This window comes from Macrobrachium nipponense, chromosome 12, assembly GCF_015104395.2.
Source record: "Macrobrachium nipponense isolate FS-2020 chromosome 12, ASM1510439v2, whole genome shotgun sequence".
NCBI lineage: Eukaryota > Metazoa > Arthropoda > Malacostraca > Decapoda > Palaemonidae > Macrobrachium > Macrobrachium nipponense.
In genome coordinates, this window is record NC_087205.1 from 104,102,357 (window position 1) to 104,129,077 (window position 26,721).

The window sequence follows — 26,721 nt, forward strand, 5'->3', positions numbered from 1 at the left end:
TTTTTATGCAGCTTTTCTCATTGTGTGTCACCTCCACACAGTTGAAAATAAAAATGTATAGAGCAACACCTTTGTATCATGTTATATTAGCTTTACTTCAAGGAAGCTACTTTGTAATGATGTGAAAAATACAAAAATGCTCATATAGGGCCTTATGGTTAAAAGTCAGTGTTTACATACTTCCTCTTAGCTGATAGGAAAGTGCATTAGGGTTGTTATTTAGTGTTGAAAGATTATTTTACATAAATATTTTATTACATCCAAATTTTTAAAATACAAATGGTAGGATTTTGTGAAATTTGACAACCTAATTCTTCTGGATAAAATGAGGACTAGCTGTTCAAATGGAATTTCTGAAAATATCTGCACTTAAAATATGTACTACTGTAAACAGACAATTTTCTCAGAGATGTAGAACACCAAAGTTTTTCATATTCATTTACCAAGAAAATTAGTTTTCTTTAAATTTTATAGTCCTTTAAAATCTTATGAATTTATATTTTTTTAATTTATATAGAATTTCAGGTGTACATGCCAAGTACTGGGGCAACTAAGGCCAGTCAGCGCTGAAACGGAAATTGACAGTGAAAAGGTTTGAAAGGGTGACAGGAGGAAAACCTCATAGTTGCACATTGAATCAATTATTAGGAAGAGGGTGAACTGTATTTAGTTGCATCTGCTATCATGAAAAATGATCAGTGTTTGGTTTCTGTATAGTATAAAACTAGCTTGAGAACAGGTTAGGTTATTTCAGCTTTTAAGTTGCTTATAGTTTGAGAACAGGTTAGGTTATTTCAACTTTTAAGGTTGCTTGGTTTCAATTCTCCACTATCTCAAAGGCGCTCGGGCAAATGTCAACCAGGTTTTCTCAACTCCCCACACCGTAACAGCAACTGATGGGGATATAGAACCAGTGATTTTCCATCGCCTCAATGGGGAGGCATGAAGTCTTAAAATCCAAGTAGAACATCAAGACACTAACCCATATGTTTCACTGAAAAATCTTGTACTAAAGAAACAATGAATAAAAATACTTTTAAGCAAAGACTTTTGTATTTAGTTAAACCAGATATTTACATGAACTCCAGTAGCCTTGGTTATGGGTAATTTTTTTAGTAATGCAGCACCTGCATAAAACAGATAGACATTAATTTTTCCCAGTTTTACTTAAAGGTGAATCATTTTTGTTATATAACTGTAGGAGTTAGATGAGGAAAAAGTGTAAAGAAGATTGACTGGCTTTTCATAAATGCATATATAAAGGTAATTGTTAGCTAAATAAAATCTGAATGAATCCAGGAAATGTGAAAAGAGAGAGAGAGAGAAACTTAGTGCCCTAAAATTATCGTAAACCTTAAACCCTTATCATGGAATACAACATCTTCATAGAATTATCACTTTTACAGGTGATCCAAATGCTTTAAATGTTTATGATGCTGTAAATATTATAAATATTGTGATCTTGAAGGAATTTACCAAGAATCAAATTTCCAATTAAGGAAGCATGAGCTACAACAAATGGAATACTTTGCACATCCGATACCACAGTGAATAAGAATATAGCATACTACTGTACTTGTGCTTTATTCAAAAATATATTACACCAACATACTGGAACTGTATTATCTTTGTAAAAAAGTCAGAAATTAAAAATAACCAGTAATAATTCATACAGTAAATTTTTAAATAACAAAATAATTGTATTTTCACAGAGTAAATAACAATATGTCTACAAAACAGGTAAGAATAAATAGTATACAGTATGCACTGTACAAAATAATTATGTACTACGAAATTTACAAATTATTTCATAGACATAATTCCTCAAGGATATTAGTCCAGTCATAAATTATTACAAACAACAGATATCTTCGAATAAATAATTGTTCAAAACTGCAAATAAGAATTTGATATGTTGGCACAAAAATCAAGAAAATGCACCCAGATGTTACCCATACCCAGGTAAACACGTAATTGCATTTTCTCTTATCATTATACTGTACTGTATAACTTGAACAATTACCTAATTACCCAATAGACTACAGAATTTTGATTCTTCTGTTGCCTGATCTCATTCCCAAATTTTGTTGGCACTAAAATCTTGTAAAGCTATGGCCAGTCCTTACTTACACGTATTACAATAGAATATGTATACATACTGCTATTTTTATAAAAAGACACTAGGTAACAAAACACATTATAATTTACACAGTAACAAAACATGTTATAATTTACACATCTGCCTGTTAACATACACTGATTAAACATACTAAGTCAAAATGACAATGCTATAGTGGATATAAAGACATCATGTCTTCCATATTATGTATTACCAGTTACAATTAAGAACTACATTAGGAACAATACTCTGAGTATGCTGACTTAAAATTTTAAGAATGATTCAATTTAAATCCTATTATACTACAAATATGTTACTGTCAATTTCTTCCTCCTTGATTCTTATTTCCCCTGGGATACTGACTTTCTGAGGAAGCATCTTTTCTGCTTGATCAGTAATCTTTTCCTTCTCAGAGTCATCAATCTCACTGTTCCTTGAAGATTTCTCGGCACTACATTTTATTGCATCGTCTGTATCACATCCTAAAACATCATTAGCATCTCCTAAATCAAAGGACCCCAATTTATCATCATCTGACTTATCACTCTGCTCTTCTGTATTTACTAATACTGATTCAATGTTATCACTAGTCAGAGTGTCATGTTTTCCCTTGTATCTTCCTCGAGCATTTGCAAATACTTCCCAGTGGTCATTGGGATTCAGTCCATGTATTTCATCCATGTGACGAAGAAAACTTGGCTTCCACATATATCCCTTGCCACAAACTTGACAATTGTAAGTTTTTTCTCCTGTGTGGGTCTTAAAATGTTCTCTCAAAGTGTCCTTAAATAAGAATGCTTGACCGCAAATCTCACACACAAATTCTCTTGCACCAACATGAATCTTCATATGATGCTTGAGGTTGCTTTTCAGTGCAAACTTCTTGCCACATTCATGACATTCATGAGGCCGTTCTTTGGTGTGGGTAACCATGTGAGTGTTCACGCTACTTGTATTTCGGAAAAGCTTCCCACATACTGGACATGGATATGTCCTCTCATCATTGTGTACTTTCATGTGTTCAATGTGACTTGTTCTGTGCAGAAATCTCTTTCCGCACAACTCACACTGATAAGGCATTTCACCTGAGTGAATACGCATGTGCTTCTTAAGGGTGCAGTTATCAACAAAGGCTTTTCTACAAACCTCACACTGATATCTTCGATCACCAGTATGCTGCTTTGTGTGACTTGTAAGAGCACCTTTCTGAGTAAACAACTTACCACAGTCCTTACATTCAAAAGGTTTCTCTCCAGTATGAACCATCATATGGAGGTCTAAGCCACTTTTTCTTGCAAATGAATTATTACAAACTTCACATTTATGTGGCTTGTATGTAGAATGACTTATCATATGGCTGTTCAGACCTGAGGAAGACACAAAAGTTTTTTTACATACTTTACACTCATAAGGTTTTTCTCCAGTATGGCTGCGAGTGTGATACATCAAACTTGCTTGCTGAGTAAATCTCCGTCCACAGATGGTACAAACATGAGGTTTTTCCCCTGTGTGAATACGCATGTGCGTTGTTAAATTGGATTTTTCTGTGAATTTCTTTTTACAGACTGTACAAGCATATGGTTGCTGACCTGTATGTAACCACATGTGTTTAGTGAGGCTTGTTTCTAACTTAAACATTTTCCCACACACAGAACAACTAAATTTTTTCACATCCTCCTCAAATTCATCCATTTTCTTTTCCCTTTTTTTGTATCTCCTTCGTGGAGTACTAGAAAATGTTATAACAGCCTGAGAACTTGCATTGTTAACATCATCAGTAAATGTTAGGTCAGCATAAAGGTTCTTCGTATCATCCATTACTGCCCCACTAGTCTTTTTACCATCACTCCTTTCATCAATCTGCAACTTTGGTACTTTCACATTTGTTTTTCGAAATTTTTTCAGTGTTCTTAAGGTGCTAGACTCACTTATGAGTCCATCTACTTGAACATCCGAGTTTTCATGCATATGCACATCTTCAGCCATTTTTGATTCATTGAAAGTCCTGCTTTCATCACAAACCATAGCCTGTACACTAATACATTCCTCAGAAGATTTCCTCTTGTATAAGAGAGCCTTATTACAGCCCTCTTTTCTTTGAACTCTTCCTTGATGGCTACCTTTTTTTTGGCCCCTGTCTTCATTGATTTTAGATTGTTTCTTTCTTGAACCACCTTTACTTCTTTCTCCTCCCACTGAAATTACACTGACTTCCTTAGTTTCAGAAAAAATCGATTCACACGTGTTGGGTACTTTTTCAATACTAATTTCTGGTGTTAGTCGCCTTAAGAGCGAAGCAAAGTCAGTGTTTGTTTCTTGAATGGATGATGATTCTTCAGATAAAGCATCTTCTTTATTCACCTCATCACCGTTGCTGAGCTTTGTACTTATGTGAGTCAATAATCCTCCTATGAGAGACAAATATGGATTGTGTGATGTTACTACATTTGACAACATTTGCCTATACATAGCCCAATTCAAAAGATTCTGAGCTATTACTAAATGACTAGAGTTGCTCATGTGATTATCTGCATTTTCACTTAAGCCCCCTGAAGTAGCAACATTGCCTCTCTGTTGTGCATTCAAAATATTGGCTAATGCATATGCCTGTAAAGCTTTGTATATTTGTACCTGATTAACAACTGAGACATCTAATATTCCAGACAGTTCACTACTACTCTCACAATTTTCACTGTGACCATCACCATCAACATGCTTAGGTGAACTCTCCTGAATTAAACCATCTTCCACAGAGACAGGCTCTTCCTTACAGACTAATGGAGATTCATGACAACCCCCATCCTGGGTCATGACTGATGTCTCCTCACCAATCTCCATGCTTTGCACCTTGAATAAAAAAAAGCTTGACTTAATTTTTACCACAATAAATCTACATACTGGCAACAGTATTACATGAATCTTGATACTTGCAATGAACTCTGCAGAAATGTAGTTTTAAGTCTACACAAGCTCACCAAAACCTCATAGTATCTTCATTACCTGCCTTCATTCATTCTTGAATTACCTGAAGGAATGTAACTTTACTTCATGTCTTCATGCATTCTTGCATTATCTGAAAAGAATAACTTCTTTGCCTGTCTTCACTCATTCTTGTATTACCTGAAAAGAATAAATTATAGCCACTCAAAATTGTACTACTTGTTTATAATTGTCATAATAAAACTACTGTAATGTAGATTCCTTATGGTTATTTTACTTCTCAACAGTTTTCCTAAAGAATATTTGCAACAACTAGTAAATAATCCAATGGCTAAAAATATTTAATTGTATTTTAATGTAAAAAGCATTGTTTTATAATTGCTGGTTAAGGCTGCAAGTAACTCAGCCAGACATAAAGAAGGATTGAGTATGGGTTAAGAGCATCAAAATATATGGAAAATGTTCCCTTGCATAGTCATCCTACTCACCCCTTCTAGTACTGTGTTTTGCAAATAATATTGGTGTTCAAGTTAATTTGCAATAGTGAATGGATATATAAAGTTTGTGAAATTGGACAGTCACATGAGAAAGGAGCACATGGAACTATTTAAACGGCAGACATGGTGTATGACAAATACAAGATCATTTTTATTTCTCATACACATACAAACCAGTATCCACGGCAATACATGTACAGTTGGAAATGGTCACTGCACCTTGGTAACAAGGTGGTTAATAGGTGACAGATGAGCGAGATAGAGTTTATTACCCACTCACCTTTTTGAATCCTCAGAGGATCACTGAAAAGCAGAACTCCCAAACACCATACTCACAATGGTACATAGACTGTACAGAAAGACAAGACATAGGACAGAGGGGAAGAGCTAAAAGAAGGGAAGGTGAGGGCAGAAACTGTTTTCTACCCCCCACCCTAATGTCTCTTACTCAGCCAGCTGCTGCTACAGTGAAGACACTTAGGATATCAGCCAGTGCACCCCACAGAATTGACAGTTTTTGTAGGGACAAAGGTCGTGTACACACACACCACAATCACTAGCATGGTGTTGTAAGAGGGGTACAGGATTCTCCTACACTCTAAACACCTCCCCAGTGCCAACCAGTATGCAGAATCATCAGAAGTAATGGTGTTAATCCAATAAATGGATTAGAGGTGTTCCTAGAATGAGTATGCTCACAATCCACAAAGTAAGAGAATGAGACTGACGAGGTACAGAAGCACAACGCTTGCTCTACCCTTCCAAGATTCTCCTCTCATCCTCCATGCAGAGTGGGCGGCACTAACACTTCAAATATTGTGTCCAAAAATTGTTTGAATAATGTTGGACAAATCTACCATAGTGGTTTACCTGGAGAACTAAGGAAGCACCAAATCTCCATTACTTGCTGTTGCTATGGGCCGAGGCTATGAATACTACTCCCTTAGCCAACTTCTTCTCCTGGAAAACATATCATCTTCACAGATTCCCTAAGCAGGCGAGTTCAGGGGTTACTCTACAAGTGGTCCGTGCACCAAGAAATAACAATCAGACCAGCTCTAAAGAACCTGCCAAATCTGTCAACACAATTCTGATAACTCCACTATGGCCTTAACAAGCATAGCCTCCAGACCTTCTCGAGGCTCTGGTGGCTTTGACAAGATAGCTCCCAAACCAGAAAATATTTCTTCGTTATCACCATTTCTGGCAGTTTCACCAGAATTTTTGTGAGCTTCATTTACAGACTTGCAGGTTATTAAGCAGTTTTGCAAGATGCTTTTTAAGCCAAACTACCAGAGTCATTGCCAATAGGTGTTGTATGAAAGGCTTTGATCCACTCTGTGCCACTTTTCCTCAGGTAATAGACTTATTGCTGTTTCAATGGGAACCAAGACTCAATCAGTGTCAGTTATCAAAGGTTGTAGGTGTTCGTTAAAGTTTTTTGAGACTTTGACTTGTTTAATAAACTATGAAGGGAGGATTTGCCAGTGAAAGAAACTTCTCTCAGAAAGTGCTCAAACCTCCTTTATGGGATGTTTCCCTAGTTTTAAAACAGCTCTCAGATCTGACTTTTGAGTTCCAATAGGAGCCCTCCTGAAAGGATTTATTTATCAAGATGGCATTCTTGGCACCATAAGCTTTGCAAGGATGGCTAAGTAAGTTGACTGCTGTTACCAGCCAAGTTACACCAAAAACTGGAACAATATTGGTCTTTTCTTTTTCCTGAATGTGTAGCCTTGATGTTTGGATGAACAGATGTCAGTGTGAGCTCTTTATTTTTGAAGTGTGTAAGGGTATTGTAAAGTAATACTAGTAAAATACTGTTGAGCAGTTGTTCTTTCAGTGTTTCACTGTTCAGACCCCAAGGTTCTTGTTCCATGTTCTGTAGAGGTTTCACTAATTTGATGAATTGTGAGCTCCCTTTGATTTTTAATATGTAATTTTAGCTTGCTTTTTAAAAATTTGGAATGTTACTAGCTATGTATTATGCAGTAATTTTTGGCCCTATTTAGAATGGGAGCTTGGTAAAGTTTTACATTTTCCTTATCTTTGTTAGATTATTACTTGTAGTACATTTTTGCTGCATAATCTACCAGCACAAAAACAGTTACCTTTGGTTTGCAGTTTGTCTCAGCTATTCACTAATGTGTATTACTGTTGCTGTTATTGTGAATTATTAAATATGACACTTCCATTTTATTTTTGTGTTTGGTATCATTTCTCTTACTTTGCTAGTTATTATTGGGAAAAATATTTTATCATTCATCATATTTATCATGCATCAGTGTATTTGTGTTGGCTCTGTCACCAAGTTTTGCAGCTCCTTCATGTCATTCATGGATAAGTACCCACATTTGAATCGCATTTCAAGTAGAGATCAGCAATGTCCCCCTCAAAGTACTTGATCTGTAAATGTTCAGAGGTGGGTGTATAAACATTTTTTCAGAGTCACCACCTGTGACTTTTCATTGTTTTGTTGTTTGTTTCTATGGTGTTTTTACATTGCACGGAACCAGTGGTTATTCAGCAACGGGACCAACGGCTTTACGTGACTTCCGAACCACGTCGAGAGTGAACTTCTATCACCAGAAATACATATCTCTCACTCCTCAATGGAATGGCCAAGAATCGAACCCACGACCACCAAGGTGAGAAGCAAACACCAAACCAACCACGCCACTGAGGTGCTCATTGTTTTGTTGTGTAGGCCCTTGGTTGTCAAAGTGTAAGTTTGCTGGACAGAACTGCCTTTTCTGCCAAGCACTCAAGAGTATTTCCACAAACTTAAGCAGTTGCACCTTGGTAACCTCCATATTTTACATGACATAATTCTAAATCAGTTACTATTTCTTTTTCAAAAGTCAGTTTTACAATTACAAAAAGAATGTTTCTTCCATACAAGTGAAAATGTACATGTATTTAGGTATTTGGTAGTGCATAACACTATAAACTATCAATTCATAAATATGTTTTATTATTTTAATGTTTTCCACATAGTAATTGGATATGATACAGTAGCTCATATGTCAGCAGCCCCAATTAAAAAATTAATAATTAGCCATGGTACTAAACCAATTCACCAGGGAAAAAACTTTGTTCCTGTATTACATTGCACATTACTACACAGGACTAAGCAAACTTAATTATCACTGGTTTGTCATGCTCCAGTGTAAACTAAACTAATACTACATTTACGTGTTAGGTAGTGTGATACAACTTGTTTAGTGGTACCCTTACAAACAAAGATTGTATATTCATATGCAAGATTACAACATAACACCATAGTTCACTTTTAGTATGAGGTCTGTTATTAGTTATGCATTAACTTAAAGGCAAGATGCAAAATGGCTAGTTTACAAAGACTAAGCAGGTTACCACTAAGACCAAGATGCAGGATAGTATACCAATACTCTAATGTTAGCCTTGCCTTCCCTGGCTTAAGTAATACTAACAGAAGCTTGCATCAATTCAGGCTATTTTTCACCACCGTCAACCATTTGCCTAACCTAACCTCCACCGTAAGGAGATGCTATAGTTTAGACTGTCAAGCCAGATTTGCAATCATGATCCAACGTAAAAGATTAAAAATAAATAAGAGGGAGAGAGGCCAGATGAATAAAGATGTAGTCTACAGTATGCTCTACCCAAGATTGGCTAATGGAAATAAAAAATAGGTAGGACAGACGAAGCCTACACCGAAGGAGGAGGCCCTTAGGGTATACTTCTAAAAGCTTAAAGACTACCTAGGAGGATATTAGATTTACTACTAGCTACATTGTTACCACTACTACTGGCAGGCGTTCATGATTAGTTGAAAAAAAGAGAACATTTCAGGCATAAAGGCTCATCTAGCCCTAGAACGTTGGTTTTCAACCTTACCCCTATATTTGCAAAGGGAAGGCTAAGTGAAATTAGCCATTATTACTATATCCGCCGACTGTCAATGACCCGTAAACAAGGCAGCTTCTTCCTTTCAGAATATGAAAGAATTCTGGTCCTGGGCAGCATAAATTTTCTTTGCCCTTTTCTCCCAAGCTTTGGCAGTCTTTTCATTGCTAAAGTAAAAGTTAGTCAAATCGGAACGCATTTTGGTATCAATAATTAGTGATATGATAAGTTCGGTAGACTACATTGTAAAATTCACGATTAATAAAGTTAACGCTTCAAACACACACCACCAAACTTTGCAGCAGTTCATGAAAACACCAATAGCAAAGCTTGTTTTTTGGCAGAGCACTATTGCCATTCGTCTGTAAAGCTATCATTGTTACGTGTATGCAAACCTTCGTTTTATTCCTTTGCTCCCAAAACAATATCTTCTATATAAAGCAGATGGTCGGATTATGCCTATGCGTGTATATTCGCTACTGACGGCGAAACTACTGGACGAATTGAACCAAAGTCGGACCATATAGATTTTATAGGGGCTGGTTTTTATTCGGATAGCATTTTGATCCGGATATCCGGCCGGATATCCGCCCATGCTAACTTCTTTATTATTATTCGTAGGGAGAGAAAAAGCATTAATCCGATAAAACTTCATATAAGGATTCCAAATATGCTCTTACTTTACTTCTGCGATGAAAAGTAACGATAATAACTATTTGGGTGATGGTTTTTTATCCGGGCACCGTTTGATCCGGATATCTTCTTCCCACCGTTATCCCTACATTAAGGGTAGATTGTCTGATACGCTTTGTTGTTATTGAAGATTAAGCTATAGCTTTATGCCAGAACGGGCTCTTGCTCATAGAGCAGCCTGTAAGTCATTATACGATATGATTATTTCTTTACTGTGATTTATGGATGTGCTAATGAAATGGTATGTGTGAAATGAAAAGTTCAACATGCCAGGTTACAAACCTCAAGGATCGGCCTTCTTCACTGCCTTCTATCAAAGGCATCATCCTCCACCAAACTTCTCCTTTCCTTATCTTCCTTCACTTGCCATCTATTTCTCTGTCTACTTCTCGATCATCTTCCTCTAACAGGTTCCTCCCAAGCCATCTTCACTCCCTCCTCGTCATCCATCCTCAACACACGCCTATACCATCTCAATCGTAACTCTTTATCACCTCTGTAATCTTTACCAAGACTGCCCTTTTTATTTCATCGTTTTCCAATCTCTCAAGCAGCGGTATTCCCATAATCCACCACAGCATCCTCATCGCTGTTCTCTCAAGCGTTAATTACTTCCTCTTAAGAAAGTGAGATGACCAGACGGCCTAAATTCTATGAAGCAATAACGAAAAACAAAACTAGTTATAATACTTTCTTGAAGAATTATACAAAAAGCAAAAAATCAGAGTACTGCAAGCAGTCGAAAGCAGAGCAGGTTGGGAAATCCTTTAAAGAATTCTTTAACTGACATTTGCTGTTATTTGGAACGCTTTTTGGGAGTGAATCGGGTCATGTAGGCTAATGCGATTTTTATGCCCAGTTTAAAACGTTTAAGTATTTAATATTGTATATACTGGGATAAGATCAGATTTATTTTAATGACCATACCATAACAATGAAGAGTCTGTCTCCATATATCTGCTATGTACGGCAGTTTTTAAAAATCAGAAATACCACATTAATGATTTATTTACATGACACATGGTTTCAGTCCGTGAATGACTTCTTAGGTCCCAATGTTTGGCCTTTGTACAAATCTCTTATTCTAACCCTAATTGTGCCGTCTGGATCATATTAGATTTTCGATGGTAGGTGGGCTATCTTCTGTTGAATTCATTTGAATAAAATCCATTTTTATTGCGAGTTAGAGGGTAGGCACAGTATTTTCTAGTCTGATTTACGATTTTTTAATGTTCTGGTCAAAGAACATCAGTTGTTAAAGTATATTATTGTAAATTTCGTAAACTGTACTATATAGTCCCTAAAGAACATTTGATTCTCGCTGGATATTCTGACTGTTTGGCGTTGGTATGTAAGCTTAAATTACACAAACGTATATATATATATTATATATATATAAATATATATTAGATATATATATTATTATATCTATATATATATATCTATATATATATATATATATATATATATATATATATATATATATATACATATATATATACGTGATATATATATATATATATAGATATATATATATATATATATATATATATATAAATTCAAAAGTAAAGAATTCTATTTGAGTGTTCATAATAAACGGCTGACTGAAGACGGTCTATCAGATAGATTTACTTCTTATGATCTCGAGACACCGCAGTTTAAGTTATTAACTTTCAAAACATATTTTGCCATTTCAGTCAGGCGTTTTGGTGTTGTTGCTATACACTATTTTTAATAGGTCCACAGCTTTCAAGATAAGGTTGTGAAATACAGCAGCCCTGGTCACCTATCATTATTTTCAGTCTCTGTACAATAACATCAAAGTAACAAACTATATTTTCGCTTAGACAGGTTCCGGGATGCACTATATGAATGGCATCTTGATTTTAACTCTTGCAACAATTATTTTACTTTTAAAATAACTCAAACTTGAAGAGGACGTAAGAATTATCACTTGGAATTCTTTCTTCTAATATTTCCATTATTATTATTATTATTATTATTATTATTATTATTATTATTATTATTATTATTATTATTATTATTATTATTATTTCAGTAGATGGAACCTATATTTATGTGGTAATGGCAAAATAAACGTATTATTTATACAAATGACTTTTAATTAACACTTAAAAGAAACACTTTTTGAGGGTTAATCCCACGAAAGCAAGTTTGTTTACTTTCTGCTTCAACTGAGAGAGACTTCCCGATCGGGCATCTGTCTCTGGGATCTTCCTATATGACACTGATTGAACTTTACCAACCCCCTCCCCCCTCTCCCTATTTACCGTAGTGTGATAAGACGGAGGCGAAATCGTGCAAACTAATTTCAATCAGGGACATAACTTGAATTTAATGTAATCAAGTCGTCAGACCCACTTGATGTACCATTTGAAAGCGGATGGGTTATTGACATCGGCATCTTCAGCCCTTCTGAGAAAATCCCATAATGGCATAAATATTTTGCAAACGTATTATTTACGAGATGATCCGACGTTGCTCTCAGTCAGATGATACGCAACGACGTTACCAACAATTTTTTGAAGGCATTCAACGATAGCTCGAAGCGAATGCCAAAAAAAGAAAGAAAAAAAAGAAAAAAAAAATATATATATATATATATATATATATATATATAATTATATATATATATTATATATATATAATAGATATATCTATATATATATATATATTATTATTATATATATGCATATATATATATATATACTATATATACATACATATTGTCATCTTGTTGCCAGTCAATGATAGGTGAATAATGTATTAGATTATTTTTAAACTTAATTAGTTAAGAATGGTAATTGCTAGTTTACTCCTCTCCGGTGTTTGGCTTGTTGTATGCTTTTACTAATCCTCTTTCCAAATTCCATATTTGGTGATTTCACTGGGTGTGGCCTTCTCCCCCCCTGTTGACCAGATGGGATATGGAAGTCTTCGGTGGTGATATGAGCCAGTTGTTTCCTGGACCTTCTCTTGGGCGCTGTTTGGATTGACCGTTGGTACTAATTTTTGGCCTATGTACATGGACTGGAGATTATTCACCCTCGACATACCTTTTGGATCTCCCAGCCTGCAGCTTCAGGATTTCTCCTTAGCGCCTTTCGTTCAGTTGTAAAGCCAAGGGGACCTCTCTGTCCCAAGGTAAATTATTTACATTTGTTAAGGTCACGGCAAATGTTCCTCTGCTGTCGTATTCAGTGGGCAGCTCGATACTTGCCAGCCACCTGTTGATATTTTTTGGATTCAGCGCTGATAATCACCCTGATTTGTCCTCCAGACGTGGAGTTGTACTTTGCCTTGCAAGAGGAGAACTTTAAAACATACGGAGAAGTTGTTAGGAATATTAGTGTGTATTTATTAGGATATTCTTTCTTTTTTCCCTTCTCCTCCTTTCTGGACCCCCTCCTTTTTGCGTTTGAATGTGTTGGTTTCTTTTATTAGTTGCGTATTTGGGATTTGTTTAGCGATTATTTAAGCGTGAATGATATTCATATATTTTAGTATTATCGAGGTTCAGGTGTGATTTCTGCCTAAGAGTTATGTATTAAATTTAAGTGATTTTTCTCAAGTGTTTATTTTCACCCCTGAGTTGATTTTGCACACTGTGGTTTAAGGTTGTGGAACGATTTCACACCTTGTGAATTTCGTATCCTGTTAAGTGAATACAGGTATCAGATAATTTTATAAGTGTATCGTGTGGTGGTTGACATGCCATCACAATATATATATATATAATATATATATAATATATATATAGATATATATATATATATATATATTATATATATATATACATACATTACATATACATTTGCCTTTCAATCTGCAAACACGATTCCTATACTGACATTTACTCTGAAGATATTAACCATTACGGCCATTGTTGTGCGTTTTTTATTTTTATTTTTTTTTCTAGGCATTCGCTTCGAGCTATCGTAGAATGCCTTCAAAAAATTCAGGTAACGTCGTTTCATATCATCTGACTGGGAGCAACGTCGGATCATCTCGTAAATAATACGTTTGGAAAATATTTATGCCATTATGGGATTTTCTCAGAAGGGCTGAAGATACCGATGGAAATGATCCATCCGCTTTTAAATGGTACAACAGGTGGATCTGACGACTTGATTACATTAAATTCAAGTTATGTCCCTGATTGTAATTAATTTGCGCGATTTCGCCTCCGTCTCATCACACTACGGTCAATAGGGAGGGTGGGGTAAAGTGTAATCAGTGTCATATAGGAAGATCCCAGAGACAGATGCCCGATCGGGAAGTCTCTCTCAGTTGAAGCAGAAAGTAAACAAACTTGCTTTCGTGGGATTAACCCCTCAAAAAATGTTTCTTTTAAGTGTTAATTAAAAGTCATTTGTATAAATAGTATGTTTATTTTTCCATTAGGACATAAATATAGGTTTCATCTACTGAAATAATAATGATAATAATTAATAATAATAATGGAAGAAAGCATTCCAGGTGATAATTCTTACGTCCTCTTCAAGTTTAAGTTATTTTAAAAAGAAAAAATAATCGTTGCAAGAGTTAAAATCAAGATGCCATTCATATATTGCATCCCGGAACCTGTCCAAGTTTGTTACTTTGATGTTATTGTACAGAAACTGAAAATAATGATAGGTGACCAGGGCTGTTGTATTTCACATCCTTATCTTGAAAGCTGTGGACCTATTAAAAATCATGTATAGCAACAACACCAAAACGCCTGACTGAAATGGCAAAATATGTTTTGAAAGTTAATAACTTAAACTGCAGTGTCTCGAGATCATAAGAAGTAAATCTACCTGATAGACCTCCTTCAAATAGAATTCTTTACTTTTGAATTTTCACTAAAACGGAACAAATCAATCTTCTACTTTCCAGCGTCTCGTGTATACATGCCCTTTATGGAGGCAGTGGTGCACTGTAGGCAATGCTAAAAGTTGTTTGCAGCGTCCCTTCGGCGCAGGTGCAGCAGCCACTTTTATCTTTGGACTTTCACGCCGTTTGCACTTCATTTGTTCCACCTTGCTCTTCAAACACCCACGATTCCTTTTCACTGTCGTAGCGCTGAATAGGTGAAAGTGCTGGGCTTCGTAGTTAAATTATCGGCAAATAAATCATATGCACATGCATCATGTAGTTATACATAAGCGCATCAGTGCACTAATCACACACACACACACACCTACCTCTGTGCCAGTGGTTTAAAGATCAGTTTGAGTGGATAGATGTCTCAGAGTATGTTGATGTACTTTGGCCATATGAATGTGATAAAGTATATATTATTTTTGGAAGGAGGAAAGGGAGATTCTGAAAAAGGGGGGATGGGGGGCGCCCTTATGGGGGTGATGCATCGCCCCACGTCATCTTTGCACTGAGATGCACGACGCGGTCGGTTGTGGACAGTTCTTGCGCGGGAACTCATCGCTGACTCGACAGAAAGAGAAATAAAAATGGCCACCGACAACTATGACAAACACGGTGGCTGAGAGCCGTGAGATCGCTACTAGTTGAGAGAGAGAGAGAGAAGCCTCATCCAGAGACTTCTTTCGGAGCCACCCCCTCCAGAGATAAATGGAAATATATATACGCAGCGTATATATACTCTGTCTCATCTGCCGTAATGAAAGTTTTCCCTCTTCGGGGGCAATGATTTAATCGGGTGTCTTGGATTTTCATCAAGACAAAAGATTTTACGCATGGACTATTTGATTTATGAGATTATATTTCAAGTCGAGATTATTTGGTTTGAGGAATTCGGGTTTTGATTCACAATTACGACTGAAGTGAAGCGTATATGTTCAGATTTCTCTTTCTCAAGTCCATTAATTTCTTTTTATATCTGTTTACAGTGACCAGTCTTCTGCAACACGTTATATACACACCGGTGTCCTTTAGGTTCTTATTTTTGCCATTTAGAAATGTCAGATGACTGAATTCAAAATTTATCTCAATGATCGAATGAACTCGTATTTTATAAACCTTTTTACTCCTTGTTCTTACTTGTTGTTTGTAGGGTTAGATGCAAATCAGTATCGCCTGTCTTTTAAAAACTCAGTCTTATGTTTCATCAATTTTTCTTTTCTTTTTTAGTATTGTTACAAACCTGTTGACCACATTTCTATTACCAGCGCCTCAGTGGCGTGATCGGTATGGTCTTGGCCTGCAACCTCGGTGGCCGCGAGTACGATTCTGGGGCATTCCACTAGGGGTTAGAGATGTGTATTTCTGGTGATAGAAGTTCACTCTCGTCGTGGTTCGGAAGTCACGTAAAGCCGTTGGTCCCGTTGCTGGTTAACCACTGGTTCCATGCAACGTAAAAACACCATACGAACAAACAAACACTTGTTTGTATTACCACTGAATTGTAATGATTAATTAATTCCGTAGGAGAATAGTGCCGTCAGTGCACCTCATGCGGTGCACTGTAGGCATTACTTATGGTTCTTTGCAGCGTCCCTTCGACTCCTAGTTGCAACCCCTTACATTTCTTTTACTGCACCTCCGTTCATACTCTTACTTTCCTCCCTCTCCTGACAGTTGATTCATAGTGCAACAGGCTTTCCTCCTGTTACACCTTTCATACCTTTTACTGTCAAATTGTCAATTTCCGTTCCAGCGCTGAATAACCTCATAGGTCCAAGTGCTGGACCTTTAACTTATATTCTGTCATTCTAACCAACTGTCGTAGGTCACGATGATACATTATAAAATTCCTTCGATGAATGAGATGCTTCTAAACTTCCAGAAGGGAACAAGGCAACGAAATCTTCATTTTGCGTGATATTCAGTACACTAGTACCGACAGGCAATCAGTTGCGTGGAGAAAGCAACTGAACGCCCCCAAACATTCTCCTCACCAAACTTTGCTGACAATGTGACTCACTGAGAGAGGTCCCCAGAGAACTGTGATCTGATTGAAGCATCGGAGAGACATTTATGTTAAAAAAATTGCTTGTCTTTTTCTTTCTCCGGTCGCATTGCTCGGGACATTTTACGTTTTCATATAATCAATTGGGCAAATGAAGGATCCGGCGGTTTTCTTCAACAAAACCTTAGAATTTCCTTTGAATGTATCGCCATGAGTTCAGAATCTGTTGGTATATCATAGTCCACATATACGATTTCGTGGAGTTCTTATGATCATAATTGGAATCATGACATATTAGGAAGTAAACCGATAAAAAAAGAGCATTTTCACTCATGCTTCTAATAATTCCCTTTGTACTGTCAATTTTCGTTTCAGCGCTGAATGACCTTATGGGTCCCAGTGCTTGGCCTTTGCCTTAAATTCTATATCCAGTTCAGCTATACTTACAAAACGACTGTTCAGTAAAATAACTTCTATTAAATATAATCTCTCATGTTATAGGTAATCGGCTTTCAATATTCTCCGTTTTCGTTGCTGCCTTTGCATCCGGTCTGAACTTTTAAGCACAATTGGTTTACGTCAATGAGAATGTGTCCACAAGTGTTTAGAATTGTTAAAAAAAATACAGGTAACGTGTTAGACCATCAACAGAATCAATAATATTACAATCACCTCGTAATTTGTTTGTTGTCGAAGACTTGCGTTTCGTGAGCAATTGAACTAAAAGCTCTCCGACTTGCTATAGGCTTCTCGAAAGCAATGTTTTTCTAGCAAATATTACGAAGAGTAAAAGATGTTTCACGTCACGAAGGACTGAAACTGAATGGGATAGGGAATAGGAGGAGAAAAGAAGCAAAAATGTATAATCAACACTACTGATCAAGTCATAAGAAGGCAAATTAGACCAATAAATATCAGCGTAGCTATAAAAAGTGTGTGAAACTTCAAACATGCAGAAATATATTACATACTAACATGTAAGATATTCCTTGTTTCTTCAGGATGCCATATACGTTTTTGAAGTTTATTTAGGACTGATTAAAAAAGAATTATTATTATTATTATGAATTCTACTCATGTGGAACAATCTACAAAGGCCGTTTGAAATTCAAGCTTCCAACGAATATGGCGTTCGTCTGAAAGAAGTCCCTATAGAGGAGTAGTGACGTCAGTGCACCTGCGTAATGCACTGTAGGCATTATTTAAGCCTAGCTGCAACCCCCTTTCATGCCTTTGACTGTACCTCTGTTCATATTCTTTCTTCCATCTTACTTCCCACCCTCTCCTCATAGTGCAGTACGAGGATTTTCCGCCTGTTACACCTTCAAAGCCTCCTTTTCTCTCATATTCCCAGCATTTGTCCTTCAGCCTAAATTTTAGATTGAGAAATATTTAATTATATTCTAAAAGATAATATATATTATATATATAATATATGTATATATATATATAATTATATATATTATATATGTATCTATATGTATATATCACAAAATCTCTGCAGTCCCCCAAATCACTGAACCTTTTTTTTTTTATAGGTTCAGACTTTCTTCTCCTCTTTTTTTCACAAATTCCGACTTTCTTTTTCATAAGTTTCGTCATTTCAGAATTCTTTTCCTTTATTTTTCGGAAGTTCAGACTTGATTTTTCTCTATTTTTCAAAAGATCAGATTTTTTTCCTCTGCATGTTCAGACTTTCTTTTTATTTATCATTTTTCAAAAGTTCAGACTTTTTTTCCTTTGTTTTTCAATAGTTCAGACTTTCTTTTCTTTTGTTGTTCAAAAGTTCAGACTTTCTTTTTATTTACTTTTTAAAAGTTTAGACTTTGTTTTTCTTTCATTATCGAAGTTCAGACTTTCTTTTCCTTTATTTTTCGGAAGTTCAGACTTTCTATTTCTCTACATTTCAAAAGTTCAGACTTTCTTTTTCTTTCTTTATCAAATTTTCTGACTTTCTTTTTCTTTCTTTACCAAAAAAGTCAAGACTTTCTTTTCTCTTTCATTATCAAAACTTCCGACATCTTTTTCTTTATTTTTGTAAAATTCAGACTTTCTTCTTTATATTTTTTCAAATTCAGACTTTCTTTTTCTTTATTTTTTTTTTAATTCAGACTTTCCTTTTCTTTGTTTTTTTTTTAAATTCAGACTTTAATTTTTTCTCATTATGGAATGTTCATATTAATAGAAAATGTTTCGAAACGGCGAGGAAAGAGATGCATGAAAATAAATCAAGCAGTAGTTACGTTTGAGGAAAAGAAGCGCTGGAAATGACTGAAACAAAGAAAAGAAGTCAGTAACCGCTACAGCAAGATCTAAAGAATTAATGCTTGCGCCTGAGGGGATGCTTGCGTCAACTCTCTCTCTCTCTCTCTCTCTCTCTCTCTCTCTCTCTCTCTCTCTCTCTGTTTAAAGAAATATGATTGGCCATGGATTAACAAGAAAATGTGGAATGAAATATATTGGCAATAACTGCATAGAAATTCCTTTAAATTTTTGAAAAAAAAGTAATTTTGCAATTGAACGGCGAGTGAATCGTTATAAATGGAACTTCAAAATTGAAATGTTCATACTTACAAACAAACATCGTTATACGGGACTGGTATAGGCTCTTTACTCCTGTATTTGGTCTACTACCAACAATTCTTCGCAAAGCAAGGCCATGATCAAATTATTAAAATGAGGGTCTGTGTTAAATGCTATCGTAGATTAAGTGGTTATACGTTAACGCGGACTCCCAATCCTGGAGCAGTACGTGAACAGAGAACACTGAAAAGCAATCATTGTAGAAACAATAGAGGTAATATGAGTAAAGGAAAGTCGACCATATTAAATAAATAAATCTAAAATGACAGCAAGTCAGAAAATCAACGTCTTCCACACGACGCGAACTTCATGTATACCTATATGCCTGCAATGTCTTTATCCATCCACTTTTCCTGGTACGTTGGGGGAGGAATTTACGAGACTTAAGAGCACAACTAAATTTAACACGAAAGGATGTTACTGGTGAGACGATTACGTCCTCTCTTGCCGTCACAACAGTCCGCGAAATCGAGTGAGTAGCACAACGTACAATAATTTACAGTTATTTCGAACTTTTCCTAAACACGCGTCGAACTGGGTTGTCAATTATTACCATATGAAATAAGAAAATCTTCATTGTTACAATGTGGATGATAATCCAAGACATAGTAGAGACAAATACTCAAGAAGTGGACCACTTTCGTTGAAGAGAAAAATCTCCAAACCCATCGACCTGGTCTACCATTAATGAACTCTTCCACTGAACACTAAAATGCGATTGTGTCATCCTGATGTCCACGACGATATATCATTGGATCAACTGGGGTAAGTGAGCATTGTCAAGGTTGGTTTTCGTTATTGTACCGCCGCATTACGTTATCGAAACAAGACACATTATGTACCTTGGCTAAAATGCCTGGTCAACAATCGACCTTTAGACTCGACTCAAGGTACCGGAAACTCGGTCAGTAGTCGCCCCGGACGCCGTTTGCTAAGGGGTACCACTTCGTGTGTTTGGGATCATCCAAATAAAAAGGAAACAATGCAAACATGATAAATAAGAGAGAAAAAAAATTTCTTCAGTGCAGTAAAAATTTCCGAGAGCCTGATTATTAATCCTTTCTGTTATGGTGATCGAACACACCCTAAGAAAAGCAAATGACAAAGACAAGGAATCCGAGAAGCTCTTGATGAACTGTCAGAAATGCTTGCTTCTGATCCCGCCATACGGCATGAAGCAGAGAGACTTGTAACCAAAGTGTAACGATGAATGCCTGGTATGATGTCTGTGGCAGCGTAAATTTTGTCAGCAAAACTATGCCGAACACCTCTTTGGAACTCTACCGCATACCGCATTGCAGTTTCATTAATATCACTGATTACTTAATCTGATTATCGGGCGAATGGATACGAAATGGCTCTAGAGTCAGCACAAGAATTGGCTACTGAATTAGATGTAGTGCTCATTTTCAGAAGTAAAAGAATAAGCAGGAAAAGGAGGCTATTTTGAATATGAGAGCATTGACAGAGGTTCCAAATGCAGCAGATGGTCCAGAAAAGGAATTTAAAAATCACTTGTTCAGTGTAAGCGCCTCAGTGGCGTGGTCGGTTTGGTCTTGGCCTGACACCTCGGTGACCGCGAGTTCGATCGATTGATGGGTTAGAGATGTGTATCTGTGGTGATAGACGTTCACTCTCGACGTGATTCTGAAGTCTCGTAAAGCCGTTGTTCCCGTTGCTGATTAACCTCTGGTTCCATGCAACGTCAAAACACCATACAAACAAACAAACAGACCAAAAATTCGTTACAGCTACAGTTCTCATCATCGTCAACTTATTTCAGGTCTGATGTTATTAAGCTATGTGGCCAGTCTCTCCTTGTCTGGAGTGATCACGGGAAAGATTATCAAGGCCATAATTTCACCGGACAGTCGCCTCCTGTTCAACCAGTTTCATCTTCGCCAACACCAATCTGAAGGTAACTGTGGTTCTCTTGGGTAACTTTCAGGTTATGTTAGAAATTTACAATGACTAGTTGCATCCTCTTTTTTCTCTTTGCAGGAGAAGCAGAAACATTTTGAGCAACAGTCGGCTAGTAGCTCCCAATTTCATTTTGTTTAAACGACTAGTTTTGACTTTCTGTTAGAAGTATAGTTTGGGAGTAAATAAAAAAAAAGGGTGGGGGGTGTGCTCATTTTCTAATTAAAAGTCATTCATAATCCTATTCGTCGTTATACAACTAAGATAGAAAACATTTCTTTATTTAGAAAAAAAAATGTTGAATGGATAAAGATTTTCTGTAATCATGTTTACAAAAATAAAGACAGTGTCTTTTAATGTCATGCCTTTAAATATATTATAACATTGCGATCCTGTAAATTCATACATCTCCGAAGGACCTTTGCATAAAGCACAAAAAAAAAACTAATTGACACATGCACTGATGTTAGAGGCATATTGGTCAGTTAGTGGATTTCGTTTTAAATTTTACTATCGGTAATGTCTGCTTGGCCGAAAGCGTCAGCTAACCTGCCCTTGTCACCGCTTTTAATTAAATCTTCAGCAAATGGAATAATGAATGTCCTCCTTTTACCCCGAATTATATTATCCGAAACTTTTGGTTTTCATCAGTTACCAGTAGAATTTTTGTGATATCTGAGGCAGAACCTTTGCCACATCAACATCTTTATTCCTATATAAAAATTATGAAGAATGTGATTACCATTATTAGTGCATAATAAAAGTGCTAATGACGCTAGACTACATGAGAAGAGGTAAACAAAACCCCTGTAACTTTTCCTAAGTCCAAAGTGTGTTGAAATCTATTTTTCTTTTAACTCTCATCATCAGATAACCCAGGAAATCGTATTCGAATCCTGTGTTGGGTGCTGGCCACGTCTGACAAGAGAGTAAATGCATTGGCTGCCAAGAAGACGTGGGGTAAGAGATGTGACAAGTTCGTCATCGTCAGCGATGTCGCGGGTGAGAATTGACTTTTTCAGGACAATTTCAATCTGTAGGCCTTGGCTTTAAGACGGCTCAAAATAAGGAAATTGGAGATTATTATTATTATTATTATTATTATTATTATTATTATTATTATTATTATTATTATTATTATTATTATATAAGCATTTAACCAGAACAACTAAGGCTCACTTTTTGACCTTAATGTGGAATGAACACGGAAGCAAAACTTACTCAAAGAAATTGGGTGGTTAAGGTTGGAAAGCCCAAGAGTACTGCATGAAAAAGTCAAAGTAGAAAGTATCAAACTGAGAGTCTAAGGGGACGCTTCAGTGGAGGTGGTAGTACCCCCTAACTTGGGAAAAAAAAGGGGTGGGGGGCGGAGAAGGAAGAACATCATCTTACAAAGAGAGAATGCACTTCTTCAAGGTCGTGCTACACAACGGATGTTAGGTGATGCAACCGTTGCTACCATTATTCGCCAGAGGTGTCTACATCTCCCGTAGAATCATCTTGTTCATAACTAACAATAAAATCGCAAGCGTATGGCCTTAAACACAAGATCTAGCTGCGTGTGTGACGGTAAATGTCAAAGCATGTTCCTTGTGTAGAATTCTGCGTCCCATCAGACTTGGCGGCACCTTTGCAATTTAGTATTTGTCTGTTTTTTCCATTCTCTTCCTACCCAACTGTTCAGCGTCTTTCATTCTGCCTTGTTCCAATTTATTTTCAACTCCCTAACCCTTAAATCTATGACCTAGTCCCGGTGTAATAGAAACGTTTCTTTATATCAATAATATAATAAACAAAAATGGTTGTGCCACCAAATGATACAATACCTCTCGATAACTTAGTGCCTCAGTGTCGTGGTCGGTATGGTGTTGGCGTGCCACCTCGGTGGCCGCGAGTTCGATTCTCGGGGATTCCATTGAGGAGTGACAGAAGTTCGTTCTCGACGTGGTTCGGAAGTCACGTAAAGCCGTTGGTCCCGTTGCTGAATGACCACTGGTTCCATGCAACGTAAAAACACCATGCAAACAAAAACAAACATTACCTCTCGATTATTATACTCACATAGCAGTGTATTTAAACTTTTCATTCCCAAGTTTTTCGGGATTTCATATTGACATATGCCTTACTTCGGCCCTGCAAAACTTTGATAACAGTTCAAACGTACCTTCCTGATAGATTCGGATCTGGGAACGGTGCAGGTAAAATCGCGTTTACAAAATGGAAAGGAAGTCCTTTGGCTGAAAACAAGAGAAAGCTTCAAATATCTCTTCGATATCCACCTTCAGGACTTCGACTGGTTCCTTAAAGCTGATGTTGATACGTGAGTATTTCTTATAATTTACAGCTTTAGTCCTACTAAATTCCAACGAAAACAGTAATATACACTCACATACACGCACGAACTCGCACTATATATATATATATATATATATATATATATATATATATATATATATAGATATGTGTGTGTGTGTGTGTGTGTGTGTGTGTGTGTGTGTGTGTGTGTGTGTGTATGTGTGTGTATATATACTGTATATATATATATATATATATATAGATATATATATATATATATATATATGTGTGTGTGTGTGTGTAATTATATATATATATATATATATATATATATATATATATATATATATATATATATATATGCGTATGCTTAAGGAGAGAGATATGAGGTCAGAATTATTCTGACCTCATATCCGAAATTTTTCATTAAAAAAATAACACACACACCTTATGTCATCATACTGAAAACGAGGTACTACAAGGAATTTAATCGATTTTGTGATTTACGTCAACTGTCATAACATCACGAGTTTGAAGATTTGAATTTAAAAAATGTCAAACGGACTTATTCAAATGAAAGTAGTTTTATCCGTGTAACTCTAAAGTTGCCAAAGGAAAATGTCTATATTGCATTACAATTTCACTTATTTCAGATATATTATTGTTGAGAACCTGAGATATGTGTTGACGCTCTACGATCCAGACTTTCCAATTGCTCTGGGAGAACGCGCCAATGTTGATGGCAACTCTAATTACAGTTTCTTATCGGGTGGTGAGTCAAAGTGACTTCCTGTATTATATTTACACACTGCAGTAGGACTGGCAGTCCTGCACTTCAATCTAGCTCAGGTCTGGTAAAGGAAGACACAGCTTAGGAAAAAAAAAAAGTAGCATCTATGCCTAGGGAGGGAGAGGAGAGTTTCGGAACGTAACCGTACCATGAAAATAAAAAAATAAAAAAAATGTAAAAGTGATGTAAAGCCAAAAGGTATGGTAAATAGAGGAGATGTTTTGGATGGGAAAGTAATGTACATCCCTCCCATGCTGTCATTAACAATGTACGAATTAGGCCTTGAATGATCAAATGATACTTCTTTCAAACATAACTAGTAATAAGTGTGTGTGTGTGTGTTTCAGGAATGAATACAAATTTTTGTAAATATATTATTAGATAATAATGATCAAGCAAGTGCGAGAACATTTAAAAATTTCAAGAAAATATCGAGGTATTTTTTGTGAAAGTTTAAATATCTTTCCATTCTGTTTAAGAACCTTCTTTTCCAGGCTCTGGGTATGCTTTGAGTCGAGCTGCTCTGAAGATATTCGGCGAAGTTGCATATCCCGACACAAATCCCTGTCAAGCAAGAGCTATTGCCAATGAGGATGTCATGATGGGTGGGTAGTACTCGGTCTTGCCATTCTTGCATTTTAACAAAAACATTTGATAAGATCTAAAATTGAAACTAAACAATTTTTCAGGTCATTGCATGACGAAATCTGGGATCATGTTGGGTGATACAAGAGACGAACTCGAGAGGCACAGGTTCTATCACAACAAACCCGAAGATTATATCGAAGGCAAATGGCGAAAATGGTTTCCATCGGTGATGAAATACAGATATGACAAGGCGAGTTCACATAAGATTAAGTTATGGATGAACGTTAAATTCACTCGCTCTGGAAAATGGGTGAGAGAGAGAGAGAGAGAGAGAGAGAGAATCATACCTTATCTTTTCATATAATTTTAATCTGCTTGGATAGCGGTGATAGAATGAGGCAGGGTTCTGCAGAATGTTAGCATGCGATACACATATTGTCAGTATGTAGGCCTATCTTTTATATCGGGGATAACATCAAAGGGGAATATTTGCGACGAAATTTATCGCTAATCATCTTCATTTTACAGGGAATCAACAGTTTATCTGAAACGACCGTATCGTTCCACACCTTGAAGAACGCAACCAGTCTCTACCTCCTTGAAAACTTGATTTACGAAGTGAAGGTCTCATCGTGCGATTAAAACAGTTTACCCCAGAGGATAAAATGTTCTCGTAAAACTGATCCATAAACTCATTTTTTTTTTTATTTTCCTTCTCTATCAGATTTTTTTAAAGTGTATTTCTCGTGTCAAGAAAAAGAAGAAGAAGAAAAAGAGTTGGCTTAACTTCGGAAAGAACGATAAAACTTACCTCCTGAAGATGGAAGATTGTATATAGCAAGAAAATACTGAGCCATGGAGAGTTGCGAGTTTTTTTTTTTTTTTTTTCCAGAGTATTTTGTTGCAGTTTCAAAAAATGGAAGGACTCGCATATGAAATATTGTTCTTTCTTGATTAAATTGCCAATTCTACAAAAGCGTTTGAATCTATAAGTTAATTTCCACTTGATAAATTTAGAAGAAATTGCTATGACAATAAAAAAAAACACAAGCATGTAAGAAAAATATCCCTAAATGTCAAATTTTTGTGCAAGATAAAAATAAATAAGCCCTCAGAATACCGAATTAAAAAAAAATAATTAGATATTTCAGATACGCATATAAACAAGAAAAGAAAGTTTGCTTAAAAGTTTTCTTTATGCCACATACGCCTAAAAATGAACCAACAAGGATTCCCAAACTCCTCGTATACTGCATAATAAATATAAAAGGAGAGAGATCTGCTACAATGACCTACGAATGAACTACATTGACAGTAAAATACGATTTAACCAAAATAAAAAGTGTATAAAAAATTAATGCATATAAAAATGGAAGTAGGGATCGCCCAACTTCGAATGTAATCAATGCAAAAATTATTGGAAAGATACCAATACATAGAAATTAAATCATGAAGAAAAAATATACAAGAAAAATATATATAGTAAGAAAGAGGAAAAATATAAAGTATGCTCAAG

The 26,721-nt window shown here is 36.1% G+C and overlaps 2 protein-coding genes across 4 annotated transcripts; one reads left to right on the forward strand and one right to left on the reverse strand.

The window, feature by feature from the left end:
* Window positions 1–1,041: 1,041 nt before the first annotated feature.
* Window positions 1,042–9,798, reverse strand: LOC135224725 (zinc finger protein 37 homolog). Of its 3 annotated transcripts, none has more exons than XM_064264027.1 (3): window positions 9,436–9,798; window positions 5,145–5,239; window positions 1,042–4,966 (listed from the first exon to the last, which is right to left on the reverse strand). In XM_064264027.1, exon 3 carries the CDS (start codon window positions 4,955–4,957, stop codon window positions 2,417–2,419), a length of 2,541 nt encoding a protein of 846 aa, XP_064120097.1. In that variant the 5' UTR covers window positions 4,958–4,966; window positions 5,145–5,239; window positions 9,436–9,798; the 3' UTR covers window positions 1,042–2,416. The 3 variants fall into 3 exon arrangements, with proteins under 3 accessions (XP_064120097.1, XP_064120096.1, XP_064120095.1); XM_064264026.1 differs by having other exon boundaries at window positions 5,095–5,239; XM_064264025.1 differs by having other exon boundaries at window positions 5,120–5,239; window positions 9,436–9,797.
* A 10,247-nt stretch (window positions 9,799–20,045) lies between these two features.
* On the forward strand, window positions 20,046–25,847 carry LOC135224901 (glycoprotein-N-acetylgalactosamine 3-beta-galactosyltransferase 1-like). The gene is made up of 8 exons (XM_064264225.1): window positions 20,046–20,377; window positions 21,396–21,530; window positions 22,403–22,534; window positions 23,708–23,852; window positions 24,481–24,599; window positions 25,112–25,222; window positions 25,307–25,515; window positions 25,734–25,847. Exons 1-8 carry the CDS (start codon window positions 20,344–20,346, stop codon window positions 25,845–25,847), a joined length of 999 nt encoding a protein of 332 aa, XP_064120295.1. The 5' UTR covers window positions 20,046–20,343.
* The last annotated feature ends 874 nt before the right edge of the window (window positions 25,848–26,721 follow it).